At 40.8% G+C, this 27,745-nt stretch overlaps 1 protein-coding gene across 2 annotated transcripts in view; it reads right to left on the bottom strand.

The window, feature by feature from the left end:
- Nucleotides 1-13,085: 13,085 nt before the first annotated feature.
- The window catches only part of rtn4rl1b (reticulon 4 receptor-like 1b), a 152,120-nt gene continuing 137,460 nt past the window's right edge, over nt 13,086-27,745 (bottom strand). Inside the window, exons 2-3 of one of the 2 annotated variants that reach the window (XM_005932013.3) lie at nt 17,946-18,397; nt 13,086-17,654 (exon numbers count right to left, since the gene is read on the bottom strand). In XM_005932013.3, coding sequence (XP_005932075.1) covers nt 16,761-17,654; nt 17,946-18,397 — 1,346 coding nt within the window. In that variant the 3' untranslated portion in view covers nt 13,086-16,760. Of the gene's footprint in view, nt 17,655-17,945; nt 27,623-27,745 lie in introns of those variants that run through there. The other variant, XM_042224613.1, reaches the window with a different exon arrangement.

The raw sequence follows: 27,745 nt of genomic DNA, 5'->3' as shown, positions 1-27,745 counted from the left end.
CATACAGGCTAGGGCTGTGCGATATGACCAAAATCTCATATCCCGATATAAGAATTCTATCGTCCTGATAACGATATAAATCACAAAAATGTAACATTTTCTGTAAATTCTGTGAATCTCGGGCAGCTCGACTTGCGTGAAGTGTTTCCAGCTGCGCGTCATGTAGCTGGAGTCGAGTGTTTTAACCGATGCATGAAACTATACATTTTTAGACATAAGTTGTAACAGCCGCCGTTTTCTTTGTGAGTATTTATTACACGGCGTGCTGCGGGGAAAAGCCTGTTCTAACGTTTGAGTCTAAGGTTTATTTTTTAGCACCTGGTGGCTCTTTTTTGCTTCTCATCCGTAAATAATCTGCTCTTTCACGTGATTCAGTTTATTTTGAAAAGTCTCAACAGGATCTTGAGCTTTATTGTGAAAGGTTTATGTGGAACATAAACAAGCGGACACGCGATGCTGTTACCGTCGTTGTTGCTAACCACAACGCATAAAAACAGGCGCTTGTCCGTCTGTAGTGTGGTTATATTAAATATAAGAGAAAGAGAGAACTTTAAGAAATTAATATAGCCACTACAGTGACCATCAAAACGATGAAAAAATATTGCCGTAAACAGTTTTCCTGGCACTGGTACATTGCACAAAGTGGCTGGAATAATGAAGGAGGATGACTACCAAAATCTTCAACGTCACCTCAAATCAACAGGTTGAAACTTGGACACAGTTGAGTGTCCCAGCACAAACACACACTAAAACTGGTTTTGAAATGGATAAAGCAGGCTAACATGAAATTTCTGGAACAGCTTTCCTGGAATCTAATGAACCCAAATTTTCATGAAAATGTTTGGGCAATGTTTAAAAGGCAGGTCCATGTCAGGACACCAGTCAATTTCAATTAACTTGATCATTTCATGAGTGATGTGATCCCCAGCCAGAAGCTTGTTGATGGCTATCCGGTCTTTAAGTCTGATGTCATTAGCTGTTCCCGGGTCCAAACTCCGCTTCATGTCCCAAAGTCAAACGAACAACTGCGGCATCACTGGAGAATAGTGTTAAGCTCTGGCGGACTTGGTTCTATGGTAGGTCTTAAAGGGTTAAAAATAAAATTGCAATTGCATGGCAGGATGTAAACAGACCAAACTTAAGTCAGGAAAACAACTAAGATAATCCATCAATAATACGAGGTTAGTCCTTAATATACTGCTGCATGGGCTGGGCTGTAGTTACATTGTAAGGTTTTAAAAACTGAGCTTTAAAGCGTGCTGCCGATGAATAGTGGTAATAAAAACCGAGAGAGGTCGACAGTGATCACTGCCTTTTTTTCGGGGCTTGCTCAGATTAAATAGAACAAGATACAAAGAATTAAAACATGTTAAAACACAACACCCTAATAAGCTCAGAGTAGTTTGGACCCGGAAGCAGGGTTCATACGTCATCACTTAACAACCAGATTAAAAACTTCTAGTTTGGGTGCAACTTACTAGTGGAAGTGTATGTATATAGTTGGGCCTGTATGTATATTTTTGATCCTGTATGGATTAGAGAAAATAAAATGCATTCAGTCTTTTGCACTGTTTTTTAAAGTAAATAAAGATATATGGTGTACAATCATTCAGTGCTGGAAAAAGAAACCAGTTCAAGGAAAACATTAAAAGGCCCTAAGTGCCATGACTTTCATGCCCATGATGGGTGTATGTAGACTTCTGACCACAAATGTACTTATACTGACCTTATCTACAGGCCACAAATATCCAAGGGTTTTTTTTTTAAAGTACTTTGGCATTGGTTTCATTTTTCACACCCAAAGGCTATCGTTTCAATTTATTCTCTGGCTAGAATGCAAAAGATTAATTTTACAGCTGTAGTGAATACTGAAGTCTCTACTATATTACTATATGAGCATGAACTGCCCTCAATTGCTTATGACATTTAGTTTCTTCAAATAAAAATGGCAACGTAGCAGTGATTGATATAGTAGGTGTATCTATCTTTCACATGCAGTTTTTAATATTAACCAAACCAACTGCTTTCAAAAATTGTACATATTGTGTATACATTTTGATATAGTATTCGTACACAACAAAGTCTGGCATTTGGCCACAGACTGAGTTCATCAGCAGGGTTTGTTTTCTGTAAACACAGCTGGGGTCTGGTACTTGTGTGGGTGGTACAAACCTACTTGGAAGCCAAACAGGCATACTGATACCACCCATGTATGCTGGCATATGTGTCTCAGGGAGAGAAGGGCGATGAGCATCACATGTAATAATATGTGCTGTTAAGTGTATGTTTGTGTTATTGTAATGTGCAGTTTTATGTGTTAGTGTGGGTGTGTGCTTATCAGCGTGATGCTTGTGCCGCTGGGCAGGAGCACAGAACGAAGGAGTGAGACAAGCTTGAAGTCAACCTCAGATGCCCCCCTGCAGCCTCCCACTGAGTGGGAGCATGCGAATTTGAGGGGACAAGCATTTCATGTCTTTTTTTTTTTTTTGCTGGAGTGGCAAAACTTAGTGACATGTAATCTTGGAACGGTAGCAGAAAAGCCTCTGCAGATTAATAGAGTTAATGTGCTCCTGCACTTCCTATTTTACATTAGTATTGTGAAAATGAGGCTTAATTGATACACAGGAGGTGGTTTGGTTTTGTTTCTGTATGTTTTATTTGTTATTGTTGATGCTGCAGTCTATTGTCATTTTTGAATCTGCGCAAACTGCAATGTTGTCTTTAAAGACAGAGTGAAGGAAGCAAAACACCCTTTGATTATTAACCTCTATTATATTGTTGTACATAATTAGCACACAGCTTCACACAAAGTATTGGCTTTGGGACTTTAGCCAGTGTTGTATTGAATGTGTGCAGAATATGCAGCGATAATTAGACTTTGCAGTTGGCCCAGTGATCTGGTCCATCAGCTGCAACTGCCACCCTTCGTTGCATATGAAACACTGCTTTGTTAAAGCACAGGGGAGCACACTGGCTTCTCTGGTAAGACCGTGGTATTTCTCAGTACTTAGAGAGGCAGAGAGGATTAAGTGAGTTTGGGAGGGTCTGTCACTGGCTAGCCTCAAGGTGAGTGACAAAATCACTACAACATCAGCATATTTCATTCTCTTTGTACCCAGCGGTTAAAGAGCCAGAGAGCCACTTTGTCAGTAGATCAGAACAGAGTTTTATTCAAATTAAAAACTGGGAGATATCAGGGCACAGGATGTATATGGAGGAAAAAGCAGCAATTTGTCTTTTTTTTTTTTTTTGCTCAGATGTCAAGAAAGCAGCTATATGTTGTTGCCCTGTAGTTCACCAGGAGCTGAAATTATAACATATTGCAACACAATAATGCACAATGATATACAAACAATGCGGTCTTGCTAAAATTAAAACCAAGATAATGTGATATTCTTTATGTTTATTTGAATAATATGAACGATTTATTTCTAAAGGCGGGACGACTGATTGTTATTAAACACTAACACAAAAAACTATCACAAATCATACAGTTGCAGTCACTTTGGGTCGTGTGGGCCCAGCGTTGACATTAGGGCTGGGTATCGTCACTGATTTCTAGAATCGATTCGATTCCGATTCACAAGGTCCTGAATCGATTCGATCCACGATTTGATCCACGATTCGATTCGATTCAATTCGATTTGAGTCTGGGAAATTTTGCCTCAGACAGTCAGAAATATTATAATTCAGATCAGTACATTTACATATTTTTGTATCTATAAAAAGGAAGCTGACACTTTCCAGACTTTATCAAAGGTGTGAGCATCACAGCAGATGCCTTTGTGTCAAAGTAGCTGAAGATAAAACAGAAAAACACGAAGGTGATTTTCCTGGCCTGGGATTTTATAAAGATATTCTGCAGTACATCAAAAACAAAAAACCATTAATCAACTTATGAACATTACCTCTGAAGTTACAGCGGTTTTATTAGAGACACAGCTAAGCGTTTTGCATTTTGTATAATTTTAAAAAGTTTAAATTTGTTCAGAAGCCTATTGAATGGGAGAAATTATGTTTTCTTTTCGGAAGTAAGTAAAAGGAAAAAAAACACATCGGCCGACAGCGCTGTAAATAACGGTAGTCTTGTGCGTAACAATCAAGTGAATAATGCAGAAAACAGATTTCGGGGATAGACGGGAAACTGTTCTTTTTTTTTTTTTTTTTTAATCTGTTCTTGAAGTACACTGAGAAAGAGAGAGAGAGCTGTGCATGAAGTGTGATTTTATTGTGGTGGAAGCAAAACAGCAAAAGTAAGAGGGAGTCCATGACAATGTTTATGTGAAGCTTAGTTTGGATCTTCTTTTGCTGCTGGTTCAGTCAATATTGTTTGGAGAGAGATAAAACTAACAGCTTTAGAATCAGTGCAAAAAGGGTGTAAACACAAGGTGCGGACCCGCCGAAACATCAGAATCAGCGAGCTGTCGGCTTTCAGCCCCGACCGTGTCCATGTCGTCGGGTGAGAAAGGCGACATCTCACTGATTCTGATCCGCGGGTCCGCGCTTTGTGTTTACGTCTTTGTGCAGAAGCCGTGTTCCTGCTCTCATTTACTGTTTTAAATGTTTGGTGGTTGTCAAAATTTTGTGACGTTTCACCTGAGATTCTGGAATTTTGGGCAAAATACATTTATATAAAAAAACAGATTCAGGATTTTAATGAATCGATATCACGTTATCCAAGCTAGAATCGATTTAATCGATGAATCGTTTATTAAAACCCACCCCTAGTTGACATTACCTCTCTAGGAATTTTTCTGACAATAATGATACCTGGCATATTTTATAGGGAAAGTGCAAAGTTCTTTGAACCAGATGCATTTATCTTGTGCAGATGTTCACAAGCATCAAATAACCAACCAACAAATAACCCACACAATTTAGCTTTCACTTATTTTGTGTTAAATAAATAAACATGGCAGAGGCAGACTAATGTGCTTGTCCTTTTTTTTCTTTTTTTACAAAGCAAACCTACTTTTCAAATTTTTAACTGTTCACTAAGTGCAAGGAAGGAGGCCTAGGACTAATGAGTGTCAGAACCACTATCCAGCATGAAACAAAGATCCACAGTACATCAGGAAGATGGCCACAACTGATCACATGCTTAGTAAAGTAGATGGCTGGACAAAGCTGGACTGAAAGACAGCAGAGAAGCACTAATCACGGCAGCACAGGAACAAGCTTTGCCCACAAAATCGATAGAGGCTGGGGTCTACCACACCAGGCAATACCTCAGATGCAGAGGTGCAAAGATGCCACTGAGACAATCTAGCAGATTGCAGGGAGAAAGATGCTAGCAGACAGGGCATATGGAACACCATAAATAAATGGCTGGCACAGCATACAGAAACATCTGTGTTCAGTAGGGCCTAAAAGTCCCAAAGTCAAAATGGGATATGCCATTTGGGATGGTCGAGAATGACTGAGCTAAGATCCTATTGGACTTCCAGATACAGACAGACAAACCGGTGATGACTAACCAACCAGACATAGTAGTGGTAGACAAGCAGAGGAAGACGGCTGCTATAACAAGTGATAGCAACATCGGGAAGAAGGAAGTTTGGAGAAGGAAGAAAGGAAGTTCGAAAAATAATAAGAACTGAGAGAACATCTTGAGAAGACGTGGAGGGTGAAGGCAACAGTGGTCCCAATGGTAATCGGAGTACTCGGGATGGTGAATCCCAAACTGGGTAAGTGGCTCCAGAAGATGCCAGGAATGATATTAAAGATCTCTTTACAGTAAGTGCCGACAAATATCAGAAAATAATATGTGTAATTGTTTTTTAAATGAGTAGTTTTTTGTTTGTTTATGGACTCCGGAGCTAATATTTCAGATAACTGAGTTATGATGTAATTGAAATTCTTGCTTAAGGAAAGATTTTGTTTTTTCCACTGTTTTATCTCTGGGAAATGAGAAATGCCATTCTATACTTTGTGAAAATCTGTCATGCCTTATCCTGCTTCTGTTTTGTGTATCTTTTCTCCCCTCTTGTGATTACAGGTTTATCACTGTCATAAAACTATTTTTTGCAGGATTTTAGAAACAGAAAAATGCACAGATTGAGCTCATGAATGGCTTTTCCAGTAAGTACAAATCTGTATAAATGAAAATGGCAATAGGTGTACATGTATGTCGAATGGGTTGTTTGCTCTAATAACAAACCTTCAATTGGTCAGTGGTTGATGGTTCTTTCCAACATTTTAGATGAAATAATAATTATAATTAGGAAACACAATTATACATTTTCTTCAAACCATGTAGCAGCATGTTTAAGTTCCTTTGTACTTCATTAAGATGTAGAAACTGTGCTTATTCTAATATTTTAATTGGCATTTTCTAATGCTACAATTATCTCCATGTATTCAGTGTACAATACACAAAAGGACATCTCATCAGCAGACCAGAAGAGATTAAAATGAGGCTGTAAAGAGGAGCTTTCCTTCTGTCAGAGCTGCTAAAGAAGTGATTAATTGTGTGTGTGTGTCATTAGCCTTTTGACTGTGGACCCCTCTAGGAGTGATAGCAGTGATAGGCTCCACGGCTGCTTGATGCTCAAAGTGTCATGTCTCTGGTTCTCAGCCCTCCTCAACCGATGGTGTGTGGTTAATTGTAAATGAGATGGAAAGCAGGAAGAACAAACCAGAGGTTGAGCACATATACTCATCTGACAATTCATTAGTTACACCTAGCTAGTACCACTTTGCACACAGTTTAGGCTTTTGAACTTCCTTAATTTTTCATGGTACAAATTGAATAAGGTGCTGTAAACATTACTCATAGATTTTGGTCCATATTGAAATAATAACATCACAAAGTTGCACATTTGACAGCTTCACATCCCTAATATGAATCTTCCAATCCCAAAGGTGCTCTACTGGATTGAAGTCTGGTGACTCTGGAGTCAATTTGAGCACAGTGAACGTGCTGTAGTGTTCGAGAAACCAGTTTGAGTTGATTTGAGTCTTGTGACATGGCACATTATTTTGCTGGCAGCAGCCATCAGAAGATGGGAACACTGTGGCCATAAAGGGATGAACATGGTCAGCAACAATACTCAGGTATTTTGTGGCATTTATATGATGCTCAGTTGATAGTAAGGGTCCCAAAGTATGCCAAGATGTTCACCACACTGTTATACCACCACCAGCCTGAGCTGTTGATACAAGGCAGGATGCAGACATGCTTGCATGTCATTTACACCAAGTTCTGACTATACCATCAGAACCTAATAATGTCACAGGAGAAATTGAGATTCATTGACATTATTGTCCAGTTTTGGTGGTGTCGTGCCTCACTTTCCTGTTCTTAGCTGACAGGAGTGGTACCAGGTGTGGTCTTTTGCTGCTGTAGCTCATCTGCTTCAAAGTTTGACGTGTCATGTTTGCTGAGCAGTGTTGCCAACTTAGCGACTTTGTCGCTATATTTAGCGAGTTTTCAGACCCCCTTAGCGACTTTTTTTCTAAAAAGCGACTAGCGACAAATCTGGCGACTTTTTCTGGTGTTATTGGAGACTTATTTATGACGACTTTTTGACGTGAAAGCGCGGTATCGCTCTTACTCTCAACAAGCAGCGGTGCTGCCGTGGGCACCTCACCCGTTGCCAAAGCGCTCACGGGCGGAGGATAGTCCTCCCCCCGCTGCTATCAGGGCAGGAGATGTTCACACCTGTGCGTGCTGCAAATGATGCGCTGGCGAGCCGCGTGCCGTGCAGAGGAGGCGGACGCACCTGCACGGCATCCGCAATCACGCCCCGCCGAATTAAATATTAGACTGGGTCAGAGCCAGGAGTGGGCCAGCAGAGGGAGGAGCTGGCGAGAATGGTGGCCAAGCTGGCGGCCATGCAGCAGGAGCAGGCGGCGGTGTGGCGCCGCAGGCGGGAAGAGCTGCAGGACCAGACTGAACGCCACCTGCAGAGGATGGAGAATCTGGCGGCGCTGATCCGGTCCTGCCCGACACCACCGCCACCCCCACCGGCGCTCCCCAATGGCGCTGGAGTGGAGGAGATCCAGTCCGTGCAGGCGCCCGTGCCGGCCCCCAGGTTGCGACCAGCTAGCACGCAGCCTGCCACAGCGCCTGTCCCCACACCTCGCGTAGGAGCCGCTGGGGCTCTGCAGGGCCCAGTGCCCGTTCCTGCGCCCCGGAAGAAGGCGGCGGAGCCGGCAGCGGCGATGGCGGCGCCCGAGGAGCCGACTCCAGCCGGGAGAGGCAGCGGCGATGGCGGCGCCCGAGGAGCCGCTCCAGCCGGGTAGAGGCAGCGGCGATGGCGGCGCCCGAGGAGCCGCTCCAGCCGGGGCAGGTGCGTCCGCCTCCTCTGCACGGCACCGCAGGCCACGCCCCGCCACATACCCCCATCGCCTGACTGAGGCCGGGGAACCATCCGGCCGAACGTACTCCCCCCACCGCGAGCGGGAGAGGGGATCAGCCCGGACCGTCGGCGCCCCCGGGCCCTGGCCAAGCGACGTGGAGTTGTGAGTTCAGGTGGCCGCCCGCGAACCCAGCAGCGTCGGCGAAGCTGGTCCGGAGGTCGGCCACGCGGCAGGTGGACGCGGCGCGGTCGTGCGCCCCGGCTCGCAGGCGGCTGGGCAGATGTCCGGCAGGCACTGGCTTCTGGTGGAGGTGAGGCCACTCTGCTAACCTCGGGCTTCGGTGGCGCGGACTCCCTTAGCACGGGCACCACCGGCTTATCCCGCGGCTTCTCCGCCCCTCCCGGTGGGACCAGCTCACGCTCCCCTCGCTGCGCCTCCGGCGCTGCCTCTACCGGCTGGAGCGGCTCCTCGGGCGCCGCCATCGCCGCTGCCTCTACCGGCTGGAGCGGCTCCTCGGGCGCCGCCATCGCCGCTGCCGGCTCCGCTGCCTTCTTCCGGGGCGCAGGAACGGGCACCGGGCCCTGCAGAGCCCCAGCGGCTCCCACGCGAGGTGTGGGGACAGGCGCTGTGGCAGGCTGCGTGCTAACTGGTCGCAACCTGGGGGCCGGCACGGGCGCCTGCACGGCACCGCAGGCCACGCCCCGCCACAGCGTCCAAACTGCAAATGACTTGCGCATGAGTGAAGCCGCTGCTCCCGCACTGACTGCAACGCAGTCAGTTCTTCCTTTACTGTTATGCTGTTTTGTGGATCACAAGGTTTAAAACTACTTATAAACACACAAATGAACTCCACCAGAGTGCCAATCTCGGGTCACTCTTGCCAGTCCAGGCCCAGATATAGGAGCAGGGTTGGAATTGTGACATTAAAAAATAATAATTGCTAAAAGATTTTTAATTTGTAGTTCTAAATAAATTCTAAATTCATTTAAGACGTTTTCACTCACTCTATGTCTCTTCCACAATGTTATTTCTCTCTCCAACAGCGTAGGTTACAATTACATTAGCATGACCAATTATGCAAATTAGGCAATGATGTCATTTAGCGACTTCTAGCGACTTTTGGTACAGCCAATAGCGATTTTCCTTACTGAGGAGTTGGCAACACTGTTGCTGAGTTGCTAACATTTGATTTGATGATTTGCACCAGGTGATCTAGTGCAGCAGTCTCCAACCCCTGGGCCCTGTGAGTTGTTTGATACCGGCCCGCGAGAGTTGAGGCTTGGGTGTGGAAATTGATGGTTTTCAGCATTTGTATTGGTTTTTATTGTTATTATTTTGTCGTTATTTTTGTAAAATCGTTATCATTAACACGGTTTTTCCTGGGTTTTTTATCGTGTGTTATGAATAAATCTTCCTTATTTTGGATACCAGTACTGGTTTTATTTTGTTGTATTTATCCGCGACACCTATTGTCGGACATAAAGCGGTCCGTGGCGCAAAAACGGTTGGGTGGGGACCGCTGATCTAGTGTACCTAATGAAGTGGCCTTTGAATGTGCATTGTATTCAATATGTAAAAAATATAGAGTGCATTCACAGAAAGACTGAGTTTAGTCAGTCAAATAAAGTGGAAGCACATCAAATTTAAACCACATGAGAAATGTGGCTGCCAAAGAACTGGCTTCTTCGTGATGCCGCACTTCTGAGAGTGGACATTTAAACTGTGATGATGCACGGTTCAGCTGGAAAGCAACTACATTCAGGGTAACTTTAGGGCACAACTGTACACAACAGAGAATTCACCCCAGTAAAATCAGCACCAGGGAAATATGATTCATGAAAAGAAACACTCCCCCAACCAGCCCCTCCCCTACCTGGCAACAGAAAATAATTTAACCTAGATGTATTGTTATGGAGAAACATGTCATGCTGACTTTCAGTAATTTTTCTGCATATTCCATCTGACTTGAGGTCAAATAAGAGAGGATTAGCAAGCCTCAAATCCATGCAGGTGGTGCTGTGGCCTTGGGCTGCTCGAGTCCTCTTAGTTTAGTATGCAGGCTGGCTGGTTTGGAGAATTGGAGCACGCCACTGCTCTGGGGGGATTTTAAGCTAAATAAATAGACCAAATAAAAGAGCCAGAATAAAAACATTTTTTTTCTCTCTCTTTTTTTTTATGGAGAAAGAGGTGACATTAGCTTTGTGATTGAGCGGGGAGAGTGGGACTCGGAGGAGACGGGGGAATGAAGAGTCTCATAAGGTGCAAGTGTTGTGGCGTTTTGTGGTGTTTTCCGGCTCTTAATTATCACATCCCCTAGTGTGCCGTCTCTCTTTCCAGCTCACCCAGTTTCTTCATCTCCTTTTCAATTTTCTAATTGCATGGTTTTAATTAAAGCCACACAGCAGTGACAGCGAGTCAATTAAAAACCAAGAAATGGGCACAGATAGTCAAAGGATGTTGTTATTTTTTTAAAGGGGGGTGCGGGTTTTTCTGACCTGTTTTCTGTGTTGTGTACACAATACTGTCGACACGGATAAATCAACAAGCAACATCTTTCCTGCATGAATAAGTGATGAGAACATTTCTTATACTGGTGCTATATTAGGGCCAGCAGTGTGTTGTGGTGATGTGTGATAAGGGATTGGTGTTTCTTATGTTTGTATCTGTGTGTGTGTTTACTGGAAAAAAAGACTTTTGGGCTTCTTTGAAATAACACACACCTCTTTTATTTGTTTTTTCCACTGTTTCTCTGTTTTTCCCACTTGCTTTCTTCTCTGTTTCATTGCTGTGATATCATGTCTGGTTGTGTTCCCTTCATGTGTCACTTCCTCCCCCATGAATCTGAGCCAATTCCCCTCCCTCTAACCGCTCAATTACTGATGTACTGTAGCCTCCTGCTCTTTCCCAAAGCTTCTCTCATTTTGTTAATGATTCCACATTTTAGAACTTATTTCTCCTCATCTTGTGTTTTAATTATGCAGCAGCATTTTGGCCCCAGCTTCTAATGCTACAGTTGGTGCCCTACCTTTTTTTTTTATACAGAGGCTCTTCCAGCTGAATTAGGTACTGACTGTATGATTGCTTTGAGATTTCCTCTGCAATGAGACAATTACAATTATTCACGCGTCTTTGATGCACCTTCCAAATAAGTGGGTCAACTCAGATGAGAGTGAGCCAGATACAAAATTATCTCAAAGTTGCAGAAAATCAAACAATTTGATGTAAAATTCACACAGTACTTATGTGGTTTTGGTGTCATTAATTCTTGGACTTTTGTCTGCACTTAGGGCTGCTAAATAAATAGAGCAAGAAATTAATACAACTAGCATGTTCAGTGAGAATCAAAATATTACACTTACCTTATTTCACTCATATCAGAGTAAAATATCTGTGTCATAAGTCTAAATAAATACAATTAGATTTGACAAATAATGGCATCCTAAGTCCAAGTTGTGATGAGGGTTTTTCTTGTTTTTGATATCACTGGTTTAAAACCTTTGTAGAGCCACTCTTTTTAGGGCTTTAAGCTAGTTACCAGCTGCAACAGCATTGCTGCTATTGTTTTCACCTTGTAGCTCTGTGTATGTGTGTGCGTGTTTTTATTCATGGCATCCTATGATCCATTGGACACCCGGCAGGAAGTAGCACAAAAGCAGCTTTGACTGCTGTGGCAGGTTTTTACAGTCTGCCCCTGTGTCTGCATGTCTGTGGACAGATATTGTTGATGTAATATCTTATGCATGCATGTGCATGCACGCACAGGTTTGTAGGTGAAATTAGAAAATTAGGTGCCAAGATTGAAAACTGTTGTGGTTTAACCCACGAGTTCTGCATATTCATGTAATAAATGCGTAATTAAGACATTATCACATGAGAACATCTGAGCTAGAGGCTGGAAATTATTTAAGTTTTGCGATAAGACATGCTACAACAGGTGATCTGTGGGAGATGACGTAATCTCTGTCAGCCTGATTCTGTATGAAAATGCTACTATTCAATAATTGCATGCACCATTTCCCAGCTCTTACAACTTTCTCAGCTAATGTTTTGAGCTGTTTTTGCTGACAGCTGTCAGTAGTTTGGACCATCTAGAGAGAGTTTTCAAATCAGAAGGCGTGAGCGCTTACACTAGGTCTCAAACAGCTAAACTAAATATCTTGATAATTTGGAAATACTCCAATTTACATTCTTGCTAAGAGGTAGAATAAAAGATGTAGAATAAAAGTGCATATGGTGAATTTATAGCCGATAGTCAATAACCTTAGCTTAGCATAAAGAATGGAAAATCTGTTAATTCATCTTTTAGTTCCCAAAATTTTGAAAAATTTCATGATGCTCATCCTTTTCATTGATTAGAACTATATATTTATCTGTGGTTCTAAACAAAATCATATTACTCTGCTATCTAATATCCAATAGGTCAATAGGTGGCATTTTAACAAAAGTTGTCTCAATTTCACTAGTTTACTTTGGACAGCTCAACAAACCTGCTAACACAGGGGTGTCGAACTCAGATACACAGTGGGCCAAAATTCAAAACTGGAACAAAGTCGCGGGCTAACATTAATATTTATTGAAAAAAAAAAATCTTCCTCCAGATATAAGAATGAATCTTTTCTTATGGACTCAAACAAGTTTTGCTGAAAAACTGAATATGTAACAAGCAAAGCTTAATACTAAACGATATATATATATATATTAGCTGTATAATACCAGTAGGCCAGCTCTAATAGTAATTTGGTATGGCTTTGCGGGCCAAATGTAATTAGGCTGCGGGCCAAATTTGGCCGGCGGGCCAGAGTTTGACACCTATGTGCTAACATTTCAGCCTTGTGGCCTTTAAACTGGTAAAACTGAGAGCTGGTAACATTTTCTTTAAGGTTTTGGTAAATGCTATCTGTGTCACTTTGGGTGCTCAACATTAGTCTTACTATGTGTCCTAATTTGAATTATGAAGAATTGTATATGTAGTTCAGACCATAATCCACGAAATAGCAGAAAGACCCAAAAAGGTGAAGAATGAAATCCCACTTTTAAAAATACTAATTTACCAGGTACCCTGAAAAATAGTTAGCAATTTGCTTTATAGAATGAATCTATTTTCAGATATTCTAACAGCAAATTCAGCTTCCATATAAAGCTCATTTTCATTCAAACTCTAGTCAGTTACAAGCTACAACACAATGTTTATAAAATGGAAATATTCCAGTTAACAAAGCTAGAAGCACAGCAGATAATAAAACAAATGCACATCTTTGCTTAATTCTCTTTAGTACGATCACCAAATTAAACATTAGTGGCTGTTTGTGTGCATGAGAAGAAGCTTATTAGACAGTCCACAGCCCATTGGCTTCAGCAAGAGTTCCAAATGAAAAGAGGGAGCCCTTGTATTTTTCCTGCTTATCTTTCACCATGTTTAGTTCATTCAAACATGAATATGGAAAAGAGAAAAATTAATTTGGCTGACTTTCTACTAGATTGTTATCATTTGATTTGGAGTCCAGAAAATGCACAGTGTCCATCTGGATGCTTTTGGTTTCATTTAAAGAGAACATTTAGATGATTAATAATACCTTTGCTTCTTATGTCATGACCAAAACTCGAAATTGTGCATGTTTTTCTGTGTGATTAAAATCTGGTGTAACTCTATTATTCAAATTTCTTTATCTCATTTTCAGTGTTTTGGCAAAATCTTTATAAAACCAAAATGTAGATGGAGTTATTTAAATGAATTAAACTCACTGTAAGATGCAGAGTAGGAGTGCCTATTAAGTATGTGTGGGTGCTCAAATGAGCTGAAGGTTACAAGTGGTGGAAGTGGAAGGTAAAAGAGCATCAAAACCAGACACCAGACCTGCTATTAATTTAAATATAATTGTACAACGCTCTCATTCATGCATACAACCACTCATTCTGCACTCATTTATCATTTAACAGGAATTTAATTCAACCGGAATTAAAAAAAAAGTTAAATTTACTCATGTGTGGATCAATTTCTATCACAGTGAGAGGAAATAGAAGCTCTATTCTATAGGCCCACTAATAATAATGATAACCTGGAATAGCTACAGATTCTACGAGACACTTTCATTAATATCCCTAATGCTCTGATATGATTTATTGAACTGTAGTCTATTACATTACAGCCTGAATGTCATATCTGATTTTTTCTTTTTTTCCTTTTGTCAGGAAGTTAGCCACACTTTCCCTCCACCTGTCAATCCTATAACAGGTTAATATTTATTCTGTACATTCATATACTGTATACCAATCATTAGTGTTTACAGACAGAAGAGAGCTAGTAGTTAGAGGCAGCTAGAGTTTAGCCAGTAGTGTCTGATCAAGGAAGACACATTGCAAAGCGCAGCATAGACAGAGTGGTAAGTGGGGTGAGGAAAACGCTAAATTTGCTGACACAATCAATTTCTGCTTTAAACAAATTAAAAGGAAAAAGCCAAGAAAGGGGGATTAAGCATAAAATTAACTTCATCCAAACAAGCCAAGTCTTAACTGCAAATAAATAAACAGGCGCAGACTGCAGAGGTAGACATAAGAAGATATAGATTTTAATATCTTTATAAACATTTTTGTACTGTTGTTCTTTGATGATAACTTACTGAACAATTTAATTATGGCAAAGAAAGAAAAAAGAATGATTAATAGACATACGGCAGAACAAGAAAGAGGTGAGGAATTGTGCATTAACAAATAAGAGGTTCTAAAAATATACCATGAAAAATAAACAAGTCACCAGAAAATAAAAAATGTAAATACTCCTCCTGACGGGAGGAGTGAGAAACCCTGTTATCATCATTGATGTCACTGATATTGTTTTTTTTTTTTTTCTTAGTAATACAGTAAATGATTAATATCAGCACTGCGAGAAGTCCTCCCATCTCCATTGTTACTGGTACAGTTCACATTACTGATGTGGACACTGTCTTATCAGTACTTTTTTTTTTTAGGCAGGCACAACAGCTCCAGCGGTACAGCATGTCCTGTAATAGTCCATCTCCAATCTGCGTTTTACTCCATCCTCTTGTTACTTCAGACGCTATTGTCTTGCTCTCTACATCCATGAATAATCGCATCAGTCACCGCATGATCCTAGTTTCGCCATGCTCCATTCAAATTGTTCTTTTTAAACACTTATTGATCGCAAGAGTCGTTTAATGTAAGCATACATTTTTTCTCCAGAGTTGTGTTGTGTCCCTTTGAAGGTAAGCGATTCCAAAAAAATGTGTTCCTCATATTCTCAATGAGGCAAGGATGTCCTCACTCAAGAGGGATCATTTAACACATCCTCACTGGGAAACAGAGAAGCCCCCATTTGACCCTTGACCTCAAAGGCTCCTGTGGGCCCTGCAGCAGGTATCCATTTCTAGGTCCTTTTCGTGTCTTAGGAAAAAATAAAATAAAATGAACAACATCTGACACAAGATATAGACAAACTCTTCATTATTCACAGCTTGATCTCCCAGAGACGCGCAGTGCTTTCCAAGCGAATGAAAACAGCGGATGGCAGTCCTTATCATCTTGAAACAATTAGCAGCTTAGTCTTCAGTTGCACAAAAATAGAGAAGTGGTGTAAACTAAGGTGTCAGAAAGAGTTGTGTAGAAATGTTAGGCAGAAGGTATAGTACCTGAAAAAAACCCCAGCATTATGTAGAGAGAAGTTTTTAGAATTAGTTACGGCTTCGTATTGTGTATGAGCTTACTGGTTGCACTTTTTATGGCCATAAAAACATCTGTGGCTATAGATTTTCACTTGGTAGTGAGAATGGCAAATCCCTGTGTTTCATATCGACTCACAATTTATTGCCATGCTTACACTTTACCTCTTTGTTTATGATAAACACATCGAATTGTTTGGACCTGTTGTTGGCGAAGGATGCAACAGAAAAACACATTTGTCAGATAGGATGAGAGTGAGATAAAAATTACACTGGAGGCTTTACAGGTTCATTGCCTTCGCATTTATACTCAAACATAAAGCTCAATGGGGCACTTGAAGACCTGTCTTATCCATTTCAGAGCCAACTAGCTAACAAGTTTTACCCTGCAAGCTCCACCGTATTCTTTGTTCTCTTTTCACCAAATTGTGGTTGTTAGAACTCCAGCTTACTTAAAAGGAAACTTAAAATGTATAAGACACAAATACGTACAGTGATTAAATCATATTGGTGTTGGCAGTGCAAGCTTGGTCTGCATTTACCTGTCATGTCACCTATCATTCTCAGTCTCTCCCATTTTTGTGCTGTGAGTTTTGCTCTTGTTGATGTTTGATGCTTTGATACCTGTTTCAGTTTGAACAGGTAAGCTCCCTACACTACGTTTACACATATAATCAATTCACACACATACATAAAAAGACACTCAGGCCTTTGTAGTGCAGGAGCAAGAGAGGATCTGAGGACTTATTTTTTGTGATTAGCATTGCCTAAACCCTCTGAAGGTCAGCGGAGAATGTAGTCAGTATTTGTCACTATCAAGGCCACAAAGAGGGCGTTGGCATGTAGTAAAGACTGGGATAAGGTTGCCCTATTGTTGGCTTGTTGAACCCCACTAGGGGGGCGAACAGTGGTCCGGGGAGTACACTTGTGCTTTCTTCTTGTGACTGTGCCATCTGGGGATGTGTGGTCATGTTTTCCCCCCTCTGTGAAATCTGGGGAGGAATCTTCTTTGTCTGCCATGACCTCCTTTGAATGGTGAACCTCGTTGTCACCTTTCCCTTTGCTCACCCTGTTACGAGGCTTTGTGCAGTTTCGAGAACGACCAGGTCTTGAGGGATGCACTATGTTGGTCTGCCCTCCGGAACCCAGTGCTACTCCACGATTCATAGATGGATTCACTGTCCCAGATAAATTATTAGTCTGGGCCCTGGATTCTGAGCTTGGAACAGTTGGTGAACAGTTGGGGAAGTCCTCCTTTCGGAGCTCCTTGAGGTCTTTCCCAACCATATCAACTGGTGACTGGCACCCAACGGAAGATGTTGAACCTCTGAATCGTTTTAACCACTCCCATAATGACAGGGCCTTGCAGTCACATGACCAAGGATTGTCATTAAGACGTAGGTATTCCAGGGCAGGCAGCGTGTCTAGGCACTGTCCAGACAGCTCTATCAGGGAGTTGTTAAACAGGTAGAGGGTGGTGAGACGTTTTAGGTCATGGAAGGCCAAACGGTCAACCCATTCTATCTGGTTTTGGTGCAGAAGCAAACGGTCCAAGGCTCGCAGACCTCTGAAGGTGTTCTGGTTAAGGCTCCACAAACGGTTTCCATGCAGGAATAAGTGGCTCAGGTTGTGGAGATCCATAAATGTGTCATCCTGCAGGTACTTCAGGTGGTTATCCTGGAAAGACACATGGAAATAAAAATCTTTATGAAGAAGTTTCATCAATCTGTTATCATCTTTTCAATTTCAAGTGTCTCAGAGAGTAAGCCCCCTTTTACTCAATTAGAGCATTCCTAACCTTACCAATGCAAGATTAGCTTGTCATTTAGTTGACGCATCAAAGTCTTGACATCGCATGATTACTCTGTGTGGGTTGTGTTTGAGTGCATTTATATAAAATGAACAGCATTAGTAGTCTTAGTGATAAAGAAATGAACATGTAAAAGACAAATTGTGTACAAAGTATACCTGCAAGTAGAGATACTGAAGATTTCTGAGACCTTGGAAAATGTTATTTGGAAGTGAACCGAGTCCACAACGGTACAAGTGAAGTGCGTTGAGCCGACTCAGCCCATGAAAAGTGTCTTCAGCCAAGGACCGCAAGTGGCGGTTATCTCCTAGATCCAGCTCCTCCAGCAATGTGAAGCCATGAAAGGTCGATGGCTCAATGTATGTGATATTGTTGGAGTAGATCCAGAGAGTGACGGTGTTGGCGCTGAAGTGTCCTCGTAGTAAGCGATGGATCTTGTTGTTCTGTAGGAAGATGCGCTCGCTGTCGGGAGGAATTCCATCAGGTACCGACAGGAAGTTGTGGGCTTGACAGGAGACGGTGCTGGGTGCAGTGTAGCAGATACAGTGACGGGGGCAGGACCAAGAAAACTCAAGCCCACAGAGAACCAGCAGGAACTCCAGTCCACAGCCTGCAGTTTGAACACACACACGTACAAAGAAACACAACAAAGAAAAATTAAATAACTGCAACTTGTGACTTAGAACCTCTGTATTTAGTTCAGTACTTAAAAAACTTAAATACTGCATATAAAACCATCAGCTTTGGGTGTAAACCATTACAAAGTAATGCAATACTGTAATCACATTATATTTTTCAGCAAGACAGTTAAGGTCCCATTTCGACCTTTAATATATCTGTAGAATAAATGGCTGGCAATCTACAACATATTGCTTGTCATATTTCATCGTGGACCAAAAGACTGGTCGTTCAAACAGACAAAAATTGCTATCTCTATATCCACACCAGTTCTCTGGGTAAAAATTAGCATCATATTGAAGTTATACAACACAGGCAACGAAAAAATAACACAGAATCTGTGATTTTTCCACTGTTTCATCATCTGTTTCTGTGCCAGTCAAAGACATGCGTAGCTCATCCTAAGTCCATTATGTGCTTTGTTTTAACACTGCGCTTACATCAGCTCTCTGATTTCTTCACTCGTGGCACTGAGTGTGTACGCATATGGACCTTCTCGCTCACAGTTTGCAGCCCAAATCAGATAAGTTTGTTTAGGCCCGCAATGAGGAGTCTATTAAAGACGGCAAACAATAACACCTGCTCCATTGAGTCACAAGATGCCTCAGTGAAACTGACTGAATCTCTGGTGCAACACTTCTCTGATTCGACACATATGCAGCTATTTCAGAAATGATGCTTTCCAATTCTCTCCCACCTTTGGGAGATATGCTATCAAGAGTCCACTCCCTTTGCTGAGTCCACTGGCACTTCTTTGCATCGAGCGCAGGCTGTGATCAGTCACTTTGTGTTGTTAAATGGGGTGTGGAATGCTTATTTAAACTTGTAGTAAGCTACTCTGAGGCGCTTTCTGATCAGTGACATGATTTCTGCAATCCTTGAGATGGGAGATGTGACTTATCTGAGGTCTCATCTAAAATGAACACAACTCACAGCCTGTCATGAAGGTTCCATCTGAAAACCCCTGGCTGTCTTCTACCCAGTTTATTATTCACAGCATAGTGGAGCTGTGATTCACTGCCTCTAATCGATATGCCTCTGTTGCCTTTTAACTCACCCTATAATCCTGGGTCTTTTATGCTGGAAATTCAGGGGCAGAATTACTCTCTACCAAGAGAAGGGGCTATTTATCTGAATGTATTTTCTTGCCAAACTGTGGCTAAGCTGTGACATTCAGCGTCTGACTCCACTGACCTTTAACAGTAATTCTCTGTGTCTAGTTGCAGAGCCGAAGCATGGAGCAGTGTGTCACCTGAACACAAGTGTGCTCTCTCGGGCACGGATCTAATCCTATTTGTTAAGCCCTGCCACTGGGCAACAATGGAAATGCATGCATCCTCCTGAACCAGAAATGTGCTCACTAAATGAGGTGATTCTTCACAGTTGAACACAGTCAAAAAGGTTGAGTGTAAGAGCGTGTTTCTGTGTGCTGGTATACAGGTGAATATAATTTTAGAGACCGAGACATGCCGTGAGATAACTTCAACAAACCTAATCTTTTTTTAGACTTGTGATGTTACTGTCATGACCTGCATCAGGGCTACCGGATTTTTAACACAATCAATAACAAACAAGAGAACTGTTCCACTTATTTGTCACTCTGCAGGCTTTTTTTATACCTCAATTTTTTCTCTCTACTTTCCATTTCTGTGGCCATGTATCAAGCGTGGCACCCGCTGACTGAGTAAATAGGTGGAAATGTTTTGCATTACCATTGGGAACATAAAGGTTTGCTTTATTTATCAGACAAATAAGACAAGACACAGTAAATTCTCCAGCCACGCTTTCAGGAAAATTTGCATTATGCAGGAACAAGCGCAAACTTGAGATGCGGCCTTCTAATCATTTCATTTGGTATGGGTGTCACATTTTATTAGTAAATTGACCTTTACAGAAGACACATTTTGAGGAAGAACGCACACAATAAAACAAATGTCATCCTTCTAATGCTTTTATATTCGTTCTCAGATTAGATACTTATTTCACTAGGCTCGCTGCAGGAATTCATCCAAGGGATTCTATTTTTCATAAAACCGATCTTATCACTCAAATAACTATTTTCTGAGGCCTTAAACTATTTCCATTAACACCTTACTTCATGCATGTCTTCAGCTAAATTGTCTGAGCAGTCCAAAGACAGTGATAAGTCTGATACACAGGGAAAGCGAGGGGATGAGAATGTAGATGCTGCCTTGATAGGGAGACAATTTGAATCAGTAATCTGCTAATCATGTTGGACACATAAGGATGCGCCTCCTCGCCTCTCACTCTCCTCAGCTTGTCAGGACAAAGTAATAGATTCTTTACCCTGCCTTAAAATGAATGTTTCTTTATTTCTTTACCACTTTGCAGAAAAAGGTGCAATGTTTATTCCTCCCCTATGAATAAAATGTTTTAATGTCAGCCCAGATGAGGCTTTAAATTACATGAACATACTGTATAATGTGGATGCCCTTTTGATGGTGAAACAATCTGACATAATCTGTTCTCCATGCATATTTAGGTTCTTGGGAGCTCCAAACACCTTTTTCAGTGTTTCCAGTTACGCTCAGGGCATTTGTGCTTTGTTTTGCAGCCGCCGTAACGTGCATCTCCACTATTTCCACTGGAGACTTTAATACCTGCCAGCTCAGTGATCTCTACATGCATTGTACTTGCGCCACTAAACGCTACGTGAAATACAGATGGAAATATAATTGCACACAGGGACTGATTCACACAATGCCACATCACATAACACGTGTAGCCGGTTCAGCGACATGGCAGATCATGTCAGCATGACAAGCATAAAAGGCTGAATTACTCTTGCTTATAGAGATTTTCAACAGGGAGACTGGTTTTCAGCACAGAGGAACAAATAAGCATTATGTGGGAATGCTGACGTTAAATGTAAAAAAATTAGTGTTTATCATAACTGCATTGTGTGCTCACACAATACGCCTTTCAGCTCATATTGTATTATATAAATAGCTTTTGGGCATGACAGTGCATATATATGCCAATAGTGCCTATTGGAATTTGGCAGAAAAAAGGTGAAGCTCTGAAAGAGAGATAATGTGTTTTTGGAAAAGGAAAAAGCACAGCTATTTCTGGTTGGAGTCTGGCTTGTCTATTAACACTTCACTTTGCATCACAGGTCTTTCACCTTCCAGTTTTCCCATAAAGTTTCCCACTGATGAGAAAGGGTATCCATAGCTCTTTACAGAGACAATCACTTTTGACCCCTTGACCATCGTCATCACCAAGTTCCTTTTTTTTTTTTTTTGAGGGTTAGAAATAGAAAAAGATAAATGAATGAATAAAACAGAATGGCACGGGTCCCTTGCCAGACAATGAGAAGTGACTGTGTAGAATATCAATGAAACGTAGTTCACACTAGCTTTGCCCTCATGAATAACACATCTTTGCTAATAGGAGAGAAATGGTACGTCTGTAAAGCCGTGAGACTCTGCCCATCATTAGACTGGACAAACTCAATTTCCTGTGTCTCTCCAAAGACCCTGATAAGCTCTCTGGTGTTTTTGCCTCTACTATTGGCTGGTTCTAAATAATGTCTCAGCTCACTTAGCACTCAAAACATGTTTGCAATCATGGTCATGCATACAGTGGTCAATAATTATAAGTCAGTGCACTGGACTGTTGAATAAATGATCACATCTTCTTATATATGTGTGTGTGTTTTTCCTAGATGGTTTGACTTGCAAACATTAAACAATTTTAACAAGAGTCTTAAGACACAAGGCCGCAGTGAAACTTAACCTCTTTAAATTGTGTTTTTGCATTCAATCGTTTCTGTTCGTATTAACTTACATAAGCCTTTCATAGCAAGCAGAACGTCAGCTCCTGACATTTTCAGTGTGGGTCAGTGATTGCATATTTATTTTAATTAGCAAAGCTGGAACAAAAGCACACATGCAAGTATTTACTGTTCAAGGAAAAAGAAACAGCCGTAATGGCACAAAAATTATACTTTCACTCAAGCTCTTTCTCATTAGCATTTTTAAAGTATTTCTCTGTTGACTTGTTAAAAGCACTGATTACTGCCATTATTCTCTGACTGAACAGCAAACTCACACATGAACGCCCCTGCCAACAGCTGTGACCGACAACACTTGCCGGGGAATATTTGTTTTTTTTCTCTATTTTACAGTTGACTGCAAAATGTTATAGATTTTGTCTCATTTGCCATTTCCCGACCCCACTACAGGCAATATTGCCTCATAAGGTTGCATGACTATTCTTCTGGTGAATGAAATAAAAATGGGTGAGAACAGTGACAATGCTGCAGACCTTTTAGAAATGTAGCAGAATATAATTGTTTTTTTTTGCAGAAATACAGAGTATCGCCATGATATTCTTCTGGTGGAGAGGTATCAACAAACTGAGGTATCTTTTCCCGTGTGTGTGTGAGGAGAATATTAACTGCATAAGATTTTATGCAGGAAATCAATTAGTTTTTACCTTAATTCACCTCATCACTTCATATAATGAGACTTTAGGAGTGTCGGGATCTTCAGAAAATATTCAGAGGACTAAGTTAAATTCCACAAGTTGTTTTTCAGAGCAGCAGGGCTCTTGCTGTTGATTTACATTTGGTTGTTCTTTTCCATGTTTTATTCCTGTGATTTGTTCCATGCATATCAGCACAGTGTGTGCTGTGAAGCTGTAAGCTGTCAACAGTCTTCCACAGTGTGACCACTTCCTGCACATTAATTATAATTTGATCACTCTTCTGTCTGCTTGGCTTCTTTTCAAGGGACAGAATGGCTTCATGTTTCTGATTACATCCCTGCCAAGAGAGAAGAACAGTAAAAGTATAGAGAGCAGGTGAGAACTGAAGCCCAGTCACATAGCAGGCTGGCACAAGCTGCCAAGTTATGTCAGGGTTATACAGACCATTGTATTTCCCTCTTGACTGATATTTCTAACTTGCCAAGTGCTATATTATGGCTGTCTGGTATTGTTAACAGTACTGGCAGGTCAGTTGTGTGGCCCTTGATAGATCTATAAAACAATGACAGAGGCCTCTCTTACTTTTACTCCCTGCTTCAGACAGTTGCAACTGAGAATGTTGGTTAGATGCTACACAGCACACCAGCACATAAAAAAGGAGCAGACAAACCAGAGGGAAGTTAAACATAAAGTAGGCAGACATTGTACGAGTGGCAACAGGGTTTCTCAGTTCAGAGGTCCTAAAAATAACTCCTCTAAACAAGCGACATCTTACAGCGCATGTATAGACTAACGGAAAAGATTTGTGGAGAGTGTTTGAGTATATAAAGTTTGTGTATTTCAAAGACGGAATTTGGAGATGCTGAAGAAGCCAGGCAAAGAGGAGCAAGGCTGATGGCTGAGCTATCCACAGATGTTTAATACCAACATGTTAATTAACTGACTTAAGAGTTAATTCCGCTTGGACTCTAAACAGCATCTGTACCTCCTGCTCTTTTACACTTCACACCTTCAGATTATTCTCTTAAAAATCCACTGATGCCATACATCATGCATGTATGCACAGCTGCAAATGCATACATACACTTATGCATGCATACAGCATGTACACACCATCCATGCGTATTCTTACACAGGCACACTAGCCAAAAATCACGACTGTTGACAGCAACACTATCAGCCACCAACTACTTTCATTTATCATGACAGCACAAAGCAAAATGATTCAAATATATTGCACTCCCTGTGGCGATATTGCACTGCACTGCCCAAACTAAATTAATGGTTCTGCCAAACTTATATAAATCATCCAAAGCATATCCATATGTAGTTCACAAACTGTAGTTCTATTAAAGTGATAGCATTTATAACACAATTCCCGTTGGTGGAGTGGCTAATAATTATCCTTTATATTGGCTCTCAGAGGTGTTTACAGCCTCTAACGCTACAAATGCAGAGAAATCTTTACAGTGTGATTCGCAGTATAAATGGATATGAATGGATATCTATACCTTTTCAGTCTTATTTCACAAGATACTGAAATTTTATTTCTGAATGAAAGTACAGCTGTACATATGAGATCCCAGAGAAGAAGACCTTTTTAATTAATTTGAAGCTTTCTTTACCATGTCTTCATAAACAATGATGTTAGCCAGTATAACCAAAAAACCCAAACCAAAAAATATTGCACTATTGCTTTTACTGTTAATAAGACAACAAAACTTTTCTTAATAACACACAGAGATAATATGTGTAAATGAGCCAATTGCAATTTGTTTTTAGTAATAACAGAATGAATAATATAACAGCGCCTTGAGACAACTGTTGTTGTGATTTGGTGCTATATAAGTAAAATTTGCTGTGAACTGAATCAAATATTTTTGTTTACTTAAAGTAGTACTTCTTACCTTATGTTATTTTATCAGCTAAAACAGTCTTACAAAGCTCTGAGAAGTTTGGTATAATATAATGGATGATTAAAAGAACATCAGAAAGTAAAGATGAATGCCAGTGGGGAAGAGATTCATAACAATCAACAGCATTACTGGAGTTGCATTTTCCAATCTCACATTGTTTTGTTTGTGTGTTCCTCAATTTAAAAATGACATTCTCATAAACTTCTGGACTGGATGCTATTTTTGATTTTGCCTCAGTGGGACCAATCTGGAAAAGCAGTTGCACTGGATGTTGTCTGGACATGCCCAAGAAGAGGGTCTTGAATGTGAGAACAGCCAAACTGAAATAATTTAAGTTTTTTTTATTCTAGTTGATCTCCTCTCAAAACGTTTTGATCACACCTAACATTTTTCCTAAAGGCAAGCAAACAAACATAACCAAAGCATTAGCGGTGATACAGTGACGTTATGTACTTATGTTCCACAGGGAACTACACAAGCCCAGGAACGTCCGAGATCGAGAACCACATGTCAGTCTCCGATACAGATTTTGTACCTAAAAACGGAGCTACTCAAAAGAAAACAATACTTTGCAACATATGCAAGAAAACTATTCCTGCTAAAGGTAAAAACAACAAACTTGTTTCACTATTTGAGGATAATACACAGCACTGAGAACAACCAGACTATGAAGGTATTTGAGGAGATACTAACAGCTGATGATGTGCAATCCAAAAGTAAATAAATTACTAACTTTGCTGGAGAAATAAGGAGGTTGATGCAAATTACTGAAGTAGTTACATGATAATAAAGGGGCACTTAGAGCACTGGGCACTAGTTAAAAACTTTGACCCAAAACACAACATGTATCATTTCTTAGTTTTATTATGTGACAAGATCGTGCAACTATTTTAAGTCACTTTTGTCCTCATTAAAGTAAAGTGTTAAACAGTTATGTGTTTACTTAAAATTTCCACTGAAAACACAACCTTGGCTACTTTTGTTATTTGGCTTATGCTGTGTCACTGTATAAATGCTGTATCACTACAATTGCACTATAATGCTGCTGCTGGCAAATCGTGGCAGTAGATTCTCACTTTGAAAAGGGTAGTCCATCATCAATGACAGCAGCTCATTGGAAAAGAAGGGTGGAAAGCGCCCCTCATTTTGTTTGCACTAATCAATGCTGCAGGCTGCAAGCTGCAATCCCTGATAAAACATTGTCATAAATATCATTATTGCAAATTTTCTTTCATTATCGCAAGTATATTTTGAGTTGGAAGAGTGGATCTAAATTAATTTAAATTATGATTTCTCTTTGATTAAACAAATAGATAAAATAGTTGGCTTTTTAAAAATAAATGCACCAAGCAATTAAAGCTTAGCATACACAGGCTCTATAACACTCCTTCCAGTTTCCTGTGCCGCACACTTAATAATTCTTTGCAGAGTTTTTTGCTGACTTTATAGCTTCTAACAGCTGACTGGATGGATGTCAGTCAGCCTGGCTGGTCCAGTTGCTGTGTCTTGTTCAATCATGCGCATGTATGTCAGTGACAGAGTGCAGCATAGCCAATCATTGCATGTCTTTGTCAGAGTGACAACTCAGCTGTAGTGATACTGTGTGACAGTGAGCCGGCAGACGGAGAAGGAGCAAATGACAAAAGAGTCTCGAACAATAAGTTAATCTGCCGACTCCATCTAATTTAAGAAAGATGTAATTGGAGAAGTGGGAGGTTGTTTTTAAAGAGTGCCAGTGCACATGGGAAAACATGTCTACAGGACTTGCAGTTACTCTATGTACCGGAGGACTTGCTTACAAGCCTTGTGTCAGCAAGCATCTCCCCAATGAAGAAACTGAACAAGGCATTGAATCATTACCAGCTCCAGGGCTGATGCTCTTTAACTGACCCTGTGCTTTGATGTTTCTCTAGAAGGGGAATGCAAAGTATTGAAATTTCCCCGTGGAGTTAATAAATTAACACAGTGCTTAGAAAAGCAGAGTGGAATGACCAGTGTGGGCCAAAAGTAAAAGTGATTTCTTTCTCATTTTCAAATTCAAACAGCAACACAAAATATAAAAATCTATTATTTATAACATTCCAATCAGTCTAATAGCACGGTGATGTACCCTACAATTTGCCTCAATCTGATTGGACTTTTACATCAAACTCCCCTTCATTTCACATACCTGTCAGCTGAAAGACTATAATCTTAGCACAGGTAACGTGAGTTTACTGGATGACTTAACAATGTCACACTAACAGGAATAATTTCGTGTTTACCGGACAAATATTCAGATTGTTTTTACCTATCAAATTGTCATTGTGTTGCTATTTATAAACAAATATCGAGACATTTTCCCCCAATTGTCAAGAACCTTTGTTCTACAATCAAGTCCTGAAAATTTCCTTCAGATTTTTTACATCAATTGTTGTGATTGATTGCACCATGCTGACACATGTAGAAATGACAATACCTCTCCTTTTATATTTTTGCATAGCCCATTCCAGCTACAGTACATGCCACTAAAAGCTTTTTTTTCTGATTAATGATTTAGAGTTGCATAGCTCTGCTTTGGAGTCATCAGGCCAGTATAGATCCATGTCTACAGACAACCGTGCCATTTTCTAGTTCACTAATCTCGACATCCTGGTAGCCCTTACATGTTTCTTTTAAAACAAACTGTAAGGTACCTTCCTGCTGCAGCAGCTGCCTTCTTGCATACAAACCTCATGCGCCCTAGATTCAACAGATCAATTATTCATAGCAGGTGAGAGTTTGGTGCTCCATGTACATAGAGGCACACGCACAAACACACACACACACACACACACACACACACACACACACACACACACACACACACCGAGTTTCATGAGTCTTAACTAACTAGCTAACAACTTTAGATAGAAATAAAGTAAAAAAAAAAA

Source organism: Haplochromis burtoni, unplaced genomic scaffold (assembly GCF_018398535.1).
Source record: "Haplochromis burtoni strain Fernald_Lab_line unplaced genomic scaffold, NCSU_Asbu1 Contig_144, whole genome shotgun sequence".
Lineage (NCBI taxonomy): Eukaryota > Metazoa > Chordata > Actinopteri > Cichliformes > Cichlidae > Haplochromis > Haplochromis burtoni.
Note: the sequence above shows the minus strand (reverse complement) of the source record. Positions and strands in the feature narration are given on the sequence as shown.